At 39.0% G+C, this 10,139-nt stretch overlaps 1 protein-coding gene and 1 pseudogene across 1 annotated transcript; both read right to left on the bottom strand.

Annotated features, from left to right (window-relative positions):
* Positions 1-2,376: 2,376 nt before the first annotated feature.
* Positions 2,377-3,324, bottom strand: LOC123380617 (olfactory receptor 5B2-like). Its single transcript, XM_045039333.1, has one exon. The coding sequence runs from the start codon at positions 3,319-3,321 to the stop codon at positions 2,377-2,379; it is 945 nt and encodes a 314-aa protein (XP_044895268.1). The 5' UTR covers positions 3,322-3,324.
* A 3,773-nt stretch (positions 3,325-7,097) lies between these two features.
* LOC123380616 lies at positions 7,098-8,094 on the bottom strand (annotated as a pseudogene).
* Between the last annotated feature and the right edge of the window lie 2,045 nt (positions 8,095-10,139).

The following is a 10,139-nucleotide window of genomic DNA, read 5'->3' as shown; positions in this document are numbered from 1 at the left end:
AGTCATAATTCATAAAAGAAATAATTAGTGCTCACTTTGGAAGCACATATAAGAAAAGAAATAATTAATATACTGGACTTCACCAATGTTAAAAACTTTTGCTCTGTGATGAACAATGTCCAGAGAATGGGAGAACAATCTACAAACTGGGAGAAAATACTTGCAAAGGACACATCTGGTAAAGGACTATTATGCCAAATATAAAAGGGACTCTTAAAACTTAATAAGAAAACAAACAACTGGATTTTTAAACGGGCCAAAGCTTTAACAGACACTTCAACAAAGAAGATATACAGATGGTAAATAAGCATTTTAAGAGATGATCCACATCATATGTCATCAGAGAAATGCAAATTAAAACACCAATAGATTTCACTATACACCTATTAAAAATGGCCAAAATCCAGAACACCAAAAACATCAGTGGCGGCGGAGCAAAAGGAACTTTCATTCATTGCTGGTCAAAATGAAAAGTGGGACAGCCACTTTGGAGGACAGTGTGGACATTTGTTAAAAACCTAAACATACTCTCACCATATGATGCAGCAATCATCGTTATTGGTATTTACCCAAACGAGTTGAAAACTTATGTTCACACAACAACTTGCACATGAATGTTTACAGCACCTTCATTCATGATTGCCCAAACTGTCAGCAACCAAGATGTCTTTCATTAGGTTAATGGATAAATGAAAGGAAAGACATGGAGGAATTTTAAATGCATACTACTGCATGAAAGAAGCCAATCTGAGAAGGCTGGTTTCCAACTGTATGATTCCAACTATATTAAACTCTGGTAAAGGCAGAACCATGGAGACACCTGAAAGATCAGTAGTTGCCAGTGGTTTGGGGGTGGGGGTGGGGAGGATGACTAGGCAGAGAACAGGTGATTTTTAGAGCGTGAAAACACCCTGTATGATGCTACAATGACAGATTCAATTCTTTATACATTTGCCCAAAGCCATAGCGTATATACCACCAAGACAGAACCCTAAGGTAAGTTATAGAATTTAGGTGATTCTTTTGTCTTTTTCAAAATTATCATGTGAACGTGTTGATTCTTTTTTTTTTTTTACTTGGTTATTACTTTTTTTTTCAATATATGAAATTTATTGTCAAATTGGTTTCCATACAACACCCAGTGCTCATCCCAACAGGTGCCCTCCTCAATACCCATCACCCACCCTCCCCTCCCTCCCACCCCCCATCAACCCTCAGTTTGTTCTCAGTTTTTAACAGTCTCTTATGCTTTGGCTCTCTCCCACTCTAACCTCTTTTTTTTTTTCCTTCCCCTCCCCCATGGGTTTCTGTTAAGTTTCTCAAGATCCACATAAGAGTGAAACCATATGGTATCTGTCTTTCTCTGTATGGCTTATTTCACTTAGCATCACACTCTCCAGTTCCATCCATGTTGCTACAAAAGGCCATATTTCATTCTTTCTCATTGCCACGTAGTGTTCCATTGTGTATATAAACCACAATTTCTTTATCCATTCATCAGTGTTGATTCTGCAAAATGACTCAGTCAAGACAGAGATTCATTTAGATTTGATATGTATGTACCTCCCAATGAAATGTGCCAAAACAGTACATACTTTCATTTAAAAGTACATGATTCTGCTTCTACTCAGAATCTTAAAACAGTTGTTCAATAAAAGAAATAATTACAATTAAATATGACTATATATTTAATACCTCAATTAACTACTTAAATTATTTTTATTCAAAACTTGTCACACTCTATTTACCTCTGACAAAATTTCTACTCCAATGTGTATGTGCCTACATGGGGCATATACATGTGCTTTGTTCCTGGGCTTGTTTTGACCCCTACTTAACATGTATGTTTGCGTTGGGTAGAAAAAAATATAAGTGCAACAAGCGAATAATTCAAATATCATTAGTCAAGTTTGACAAGTGGGTCCCCAAATTTTTAATGCTTCTTATTAACATCCCCATTCAGGAATTACATTTCTGAACATGTTTTTTTTTAAAGTTTATTTACTTATTTTGAGAGAGAGAGACTGCCTGAGAGAGAGAGAGAGCGAGCGAGCGAGAGAGAGAGCCAGCAAGGGAAGGGCAGAGAGAGAGAGGGAAAAGAGTGAGAAACGCAAACAGGCTCTGTGCTGACAGCAGAGGGCCTGAGACAGGGCTCAAACTCACGAACCGTGAGATGATGACCTGAGCCAAAGTCAAACACTTAACCAACTGAGCCATCTGGCGACCCTGAATATGTTTTCTTTTTGCCAAACAATAGACTTTTGAAGAGAGAAGGGTGTCACTTCAGAAGTTTAAATGCAGCATGGGTCTTAAAAAGTAGCTCATTGCATGGGGACAGTCTGAGTGGAATTAAACAAGGTTATGCACACTGTAATGTTAAATTCCCAATCCTGTAGAAAAACTTGCCTTCTCCACCACCTTCTTGAATGCACACTTGACCTCTTTGTTTCTCAGGCTATAGACCACAGGATTCAGCATGGGGATGACCATAGAATAGAACACGGAAGCCATTTTGTCTGTGTCCATGGAATGGCTGGAACTGGGCTGTAAATACATAAAGATGACTGTCCCATAGAAGATGGAGACTGTAGTGAGGTGGGAAGCGCAGGTGGACAAAGCCTTTTGGTACCCCTGAGCTGACTGCATCTTCAAGATGGAAATAAATATGAATAGGTAGGAAATCAATATAACCAGAAGAGCAAAAAGGGCATTAAAGCTTGACATAAAAACAAGAACCAGTTCACTAACGTGTTTATCAAAGCAAGAGAGAGCCATGACAGCTGGAACATCACAGAAAAAGTGATGGATCAGATTGGACTTACATAAAGACAGACTGAATATGTCCCCAACATGGAAAGAGGCATTCAGAAAACCACAGATGTAGGAGCCTATAGCTAGAGAAGCACACACACCTGTGGTCAAGGTGGTGGTATAATGGAGGGGTTTGCACACTGCTGTGTAGCGGTCATAGGCCATTGAGGCCAAGAGGTAATTTTCCACAGTGGCAAATGCTACAAAAAAGAACATCTGAGCAGCACATGCATTGTAGGAGATGACCTTGTCTCCCACAAGTAATCCAGCCATGACCTTGGGAGTGACAGCTGTAGAGTAACAAAGATCCACCAGAGACAGGTTACTGAGGAAAAAGTACATGGGAGTGTGGAGACGGGAGTCCAAGAGAATCAGCGCCATCATCCCCAGGTTCCCAACCACATTGATGAGATAGATGAGGGTGAACATGATAAAAAGGGGGATCAGCAGTTCTGGGTCACTGGTTAGTCCCACCAGGATGAATTGTGTCTCTTCTGTCCTGTTATCCATCAATGTGATCAGGGAATTATGAGATGTCCTGTTAAAGAGAAATAAAGGAGAAAACGAAAAGAAATTCTACTGACATTGAAATGTATAAATACCACGTGCATTATTTCATTAATAATTTGTACTTCAGAATGATCCTGGTCTAATGTTAAGGGCTTTACATATAAATATGTGTGTTTGAGAGAGAGAGAGTGTGTGTGTGTGTGTGTACAATGGATAGTATTATTTTAATTTTACCATTGAAGGAATTAGGGATTTGAGGAATTATGTGATATTTTACAATATCACTAGTATGAAAAAGATTCAAGTTTGAGACTCAGTTTTGACCTAACCGGAATCTGTGCACTTTTAACTCCTTCACTCGGAATATTTAAAGGTGCCAATAACAATAAGGATGAGATTAGGGAGAAAAGGTTACACTGCAGTTTGATCTTACTAAATCACTCAATTCCCTTTGTAGCTTAAAGAAGAGTCAATTCACACTTTCTTTCACCTCCAATGAGAGACCATCTGATAGTGAACAAAATGAAATTACCATATACTCAAGTAGAGCATCAACTATCTTATTCTTTTAAGGGAAGCCACAGGGTATTTTATAAGTATCATTAAATCCCCTGCTAATGGAATTTTGAATTTATACTCCAACTTCAACTTACTATTTTAGAAAAAAATGTTTCAAAACATCAATTTCTCTGCTCAAACAACTCATAGCATGTTTAGCTTTCATACTCCTTTTGCGTGAATTACACTTTTCACTAATAATGTATATGGAATATAGTGGCTTACCTTGCTCCTTGAAGAGAAGAGACAGTCAGTCCTCAATAGTGAGTGTGAAATTCATGAGAAAATCATCCAAGAAATAACCCACACAAACTGTAGAGAAGCTATATGTTCAGTAGTGGTCAAAAGTTTCCAAGTTCCCCAAGGCAGCAAAAAACGAACGGAAACACACCAACAAGGACCCAGGAACCTGGGCTCGGATTCTGAATCTACCATTAATTCATGCTGTGCCCTTGGAGAAGTCACTTACCTTCTCCTTATTTGTAAAATAGACATAGTAAAAATACTTCTCCCACATATTTTACAGAATTGTGTCTGTAAATAGCAAATAAGGGAAGGTCTATAAAATAACTCAGTAAGGGGTTACCATTTTAAAGCCACTCAATACAACTTTTGTCTTGAGGTGCTTTCCTTGGTCATGGTTGCAGACTGACAGCAACTCTTCAGGGAAGGAGAAAGCCTGAGGGCAATGATGCCCACTGACATTCAGATGAATGTAGGATGATCATGGAGCCCAGTGTGCAATCTGATCTCTCTAGAATGATGCTATGTGGACTGCTGTTGCTATTTCAGAGGCTGATATAAGGGCACCTAAAATGAGTTATTAAGATATGGGGCTCAGGGGAAGCTCTTTCAAGAGCATCTATGACTCTTCATCCCACCTTTCTATGGAAGAAGCAATTAAACTACCTACGGGGACCTCCTACATGTATTGAGTGGGTATGCACAGTTGTCATTACTTGGTATTTCTTTTTTTCCCTGAATGTATGATTTAGCTATTTTCAGCCTACAATGGGTCATATGGGAACATTCCACACCATCTTTGAAGACTTTCTGTAACTCTAAAAAAATTATACATTCAAATAATTAGATTTCAACAAGAGAAACATCCCTATAAAGAAAAAAAGTGAGTCTTGTAATAGGCTACACTGTCCCACAAGTAGTAGCATGACATTTCTGTACATTGAAGAAAAATTTTACAAATATGGAGATGTTGCAGCCTGTAATTAGACAGAGACCAAAAAATGGAGCCATGAGTGCACATTCCCAGAGGTAGCTTCAGTATAGAATGGGGCTCCCTGCGGGGCAAATTAAATGCATAAATGTTGCGCATTACTTTGGGACTTTGAAAGTATGTTATGTTTATTACTGACAGTTATTTTCTGGTTTATCTTCTATATGGATATTTTGAACCATTTCAGTTAGTGTATGTTCCAGAGTGCATGAAGTAATTTTCCAAATTAAATCATATAGCAAATACTAAATAGCATTTATCTTGTGCTTCCTTGACACCTTGCAAGCCGTACTTCTGAGTAAAAATTATAAAATGGTTTGAGGTCACACAGCTGTTGAGATTTCCAGGCAATCATGCCAAAAGTGACGGCTGCAAGTACTGAGTGAGAACGTAGATGAAAATATTTCAGCAAAGTGGAAAATAAGCTATAATGCAGGAAATGCTCTAGGAGCATATCTAGACAGTTGCTACAGAGAATTCCCAAAGACTCAAGGACCTAACATATGGTCCAATTGGACTCAATTTATTCATTTGTTAGATAATTATTTATTGAGAATCTACAACGAATCACATACTCATTTTAGTGTTGATGATCATGTGGTAAATACAATGGATAAAGTCACTGTTCTTATGGAGTTAGATTCTAGTTAAGAGAGATAGTTCACAAAGCAAAAGGCCGATAAATATACAACAGGCGAGTGTTTGTAAGGATGACAAAGAATAATGCAGGGTGAGAAGTTGGTGTATGCGGGAAGGAGAAAGTGACAAATTTTTAAAGGTAGGCAGAGAAGGCCTCTAAGATTAAGGAGACCCTGAATGGACTAAGAGAAGATTTCTTTCAGAAGGAACAGCAAGTACAAAGACCCTGAGGTGGAAGTGTATTTGAGTTGTCCAGAAAAACCAAGGAAATCACTGTGGATGAAGTGAGGGAGAAGTCCGGGAGAGGGACAAGAGATGACCTAACAACACTGCAGTATGAAAAATAGGAAACAGCCATTTCAAAGCATTTTTAGACAGAAAAGTGTGCATTCTTGATAGCCTCTGTTCATTTTTTAAGCATTATGAGAGTTTGAGGTTACATGTGAATAATGGAAAATGTGTTTATTTCCCTCCATTTTTTGTGTGTGTAGTCTAGATCTTTTGTCCTTTTAAAAAGTGTAATGTGAATATGTTGACTCTACAGAATGACTCAGTCAAGACAGAAATATAACTCTTTTTATTCTTTTAAAATTGTTAACATTTTTATTTGTTTTTGAGAGGCAGAGAGAGACAGAGCATGGGCAGAGGAGGGGCGGAGAGAGAGGGAGACACAGAATCCGAAGCAGGCTCCAGGCTCTGAGCTGTCAGCACAGAACCTGATGCAGGGCTCAAACCCATCAACTGTGAGATCATGACCTGAGCTGAAGTTGGACATTTAACTGACTGAGCCACCCAGGCGCCCCAATACGACTCCATTTAAATGCAATATCTATGTGTCTTTCAATAAAATGTGCCAACAAAGAAAATACTTCTATTTAGAATTACGTACTTTTTCTTCAGTTAAGATTTTACAACAGGAATTCAGCAAAAGAAACAAATATTAGACACAAATTTATATTCTAACCCCCAAATTATTTAAAATCATTTTATTCAAAACCACTGACACTTCGTTTACCTCTGCCAAATTTACCACTGCCATGTGTATATGTCCTCAGAGTCATAGAGGATGTGTGTATGTGTCTCTGCTCATAGACTCGTTTTTCCCACTGATTTACATGTATGCTTACACAGGCACGTGGTAGAGAAAATGCATGTGGAACAAGCGAATAAAACAAATGCCATTAGTGTTTTGAGAAGCAGGACCCCTGGCTTTTCATGGCTTTCTTTGAGCCATACTAGTTCAAGTATTATATTTTAGACATGCTTTATTTTTACAAGACAGCAGACTTTTCAAGTGTTAGGGATATAACTTGAGGAATTAAATGCAGGGTAAGTCTTAAAAATATGAATGGGATAAACTGAGAGAAATGAAACTAGATTATTGTGCATAATATAATATTAAAATCTCAGGACGAGAGATGATTTTGCCTTTTCCAAAACTTTCTTGAAAGCGTTCTTGACCTCTTTGTTCCTCAGGCTGTAGACCACAGGGTTCAGCATGGGGATGAGCACAGTGTAGAACACGGATGCCGTTTTGTCTGTGTCCATGGAATGGCTGGAACTGGGCTGTAAATACATAAAGATGACTGTCCCATAGAAGATGGAGACTGTAGTGAGGTGGGAAGTGCAGGTGGACAAAGCCTTTTGGTGCCCGAGCTGACTGCATCTTCAAGCTGGTTATAAATATGAATAGATAGGATAGGATTATAACGAGAAGAGCAAAAAAGACATTAAAGCTTGACACATACACAAGAACCACCTTACTAATGTGTTTATCAAAGCAAGAGAGAGCCATGACTGCTGGAATATCACAGGAAAAAGTGATGGACCACATTGGACTGACAGAAAGAAAGACTGAACGTATTCCCAACCTGAATGGATGCATTCAGGAGACTACAGATGTAGCAACCCATGGCCAGAAGAGCACACACGCTCGTCGTCATGGTGGTGGTGGGATGGAGGGGCTTCACACTGCTGCGCAGAGGTCACGGGCCGCTGAGGATAAGAGATAACATTCCACAGTTGCAAAGGCTGCAGAAGAGAACGTTTGAGCAGCACACGCATTATAGGAGATGACCTGGTCTCCTATAAGGAATCCAGCCGTGACCCTGGGAGTGACAGCTGCAGAGTAACCAAAGTCCACCAGAGACAGGTTACTGAGGAAAAAGTACATGAGAGAGTGGCAATGGGAGTCCAGTAGGATCAGTATGATCAACCCCAGGTTCCCCCAAACACTGATGAAGTAAATGAGGGGTGAACACAATAAAAAGTGGAATCTGAAGTTTTGGAGTATTGGTCAGATCCATCAGGATGAAATCTGTCACTTCTGTATTAGTGTCCATGGGAATTACTAAATTCTTTGTAGTAATGAGAAAGAAAGGAATGTTTGGTAAGCAGAAAATAGATGGTACTGAAATTTATTTATTTATTTATTTATTCATAAGTATGTTTATTTATTTGAGAGAGACAGAAACAGCACAAGTGGGGAAAGAGGCAGAGAGACAAGGAAAGAGAATCCCAAGCAGGCTCTAAGCTGCCAGCACAAAGCCCTACACAAGGCTCAAACTCAGGAAACCGTGAGATCATGACCTGAGCTGAAACCAAGTCAGATGCTTAACCAACTGAGCCACCCAGGCCCCCCTGCACTGAAATTTAAATATATAAATACCTCATTTATTTCACCATTTAATTATGGCAATAATTTATTCTTCATGGTTCTCTGATATAAAGCATAGATTTGAACAAAAAACTTAGGACTGAGATAAATGATCTATATGGTTACATACTGTTGAAGCCAAAAGATCCTTACAAGTCCCATAGCCAACTTCTTACTTGTGCCAATGCACAAAGAGAGGCGCAGAAAGAGGTTATGATTTATCCAAGGTCACATATTTGCTGTACCTACATTTCCTAAGTCAGATTTCCTGAGTTTATTGACAGCTAAAGTTTATACAGTGCTCACATCAAGTACACGCTTGTGTCTAATGTTGAAATATGCTTAATCCTCTTAACAAACCCACAAATGACTAAGTGTTTGTGCAAGTCTACATCAGTATCAACCAATAGAGTCAAGCCTTAGACCCAGGCAAAGTGATTTCCTAGACCCAGGCTCTTAACTGAAGTTTAATTGAATTTATTTTAGCTGAGTTCACATTTATTCATTGTGTCCATTAGGCCAAACTCAGTACTTGTAGGTGTTCAGTAGAATAGCTACGTATATACAAACTAGATGTACTGGGATAACAGCACAACTACAGTAGAGGCATGTACAACCGAGAATTCCAATTCAATTCAATTCTGAAGAAGGTATGGCATTGGGTGTTAGAGCTTGGGCTCTGAGAAGAGGTTCATAAGCATTCAGAAAGCAGCCCTACCATTTTCAACCAAGGAGACATTGGTCCTAACATAACTTCCTTGAGCCTCGTTTCCTTTATAAAATGAAGATGGTGGGGCACCTGCGTGGTTCAGTTGGTTAAGCCTCCAGCTCTTGATCTCAGCTCAGGTCTTGATCTCAGGATGGTGAGTTCAAGCCATGCTGGGAGTGGAGCCCCCTTAAAAAAATAAATAAATAAAGATGGTAATGGGATGATTCAAAAGGGATTTTTTACAAAATCTAAATGAGGTAATTCATTTTTAAAAAAGCACAATGTGGGCATTCATCACAATCCTGATGAATTACTACATTATTATTAGGATGGAACGATGGTCTCCATCTTGGTTAAGGACAGGTGGGGGTGGGATGCAAGGCTTCACGATGTGGAGGCAGTGTGAAGTCTGGCAGCCCCCAGCCTCTTGTACAGTCACAGAGATGGAGAGTTGAAGAGTCTTGGACCAGGAATTTCATTCTAGTCTGCAGATCTGTTATGTGGTCACCTCCATGGTTTTGCTTTTTAATTTTTAATTTGACCTTGGAGCTTTTGGTAGCATGTCCATTCTCTGGTAACTACTTTCTCTATCTCCTCTCTACCTTCTATTTCCTCCTGGCCATTTTGCAACTTCACTTTACATTCCTGTCCCTAAAGGCACTTGTGTGTTTATAAATTTCTAACATACATGATAATATAACCTACGACTTTTAAAGCAAATAGAATGTGCTGCATTCTATGACCGCTAATAAGGGAATGACATATTGAGATATAGATATGTTTCACTTTAATCTTCATGATAACATTAAACGTCAGTCGGCACGAGTATCCCTATTTTACAAATAAGAAAAGAGGATTTGAGAAGTTACTTCCTAAAATTACATGTCTAAGAGGAAGCAGCTCTGAGAATCAAATGTATCTATGATCTATTTTACAACCCACGCACTGAATGACTGCTCTGTCGACTTTTCTAGACGTCAGGAAAAGGGTGAGCTTCGGGGGTAAAGAATATTAAAGTGGAG

The sequence above is a fragment of the Felis catus genome, chromosome D1 (genome assembly GCF_018350175.1).
Source record: "Felis catus isolate Fca126 chromosome D1, F.catus_Fca126_mat1.0, whole genome shotgun sequence".
In the NCBI taxonomy this organism is placed as follows: Eukaryota; Metazoa; Chordata; class Mammalia; order Carnivora; family Felidae; genus Felis; species Felis catus.
The sequence above is the reverse complement of the archived record's forward strand: the minus strand, read 5'-3'. Positions and strand labels throughout refer to the sequence as shown.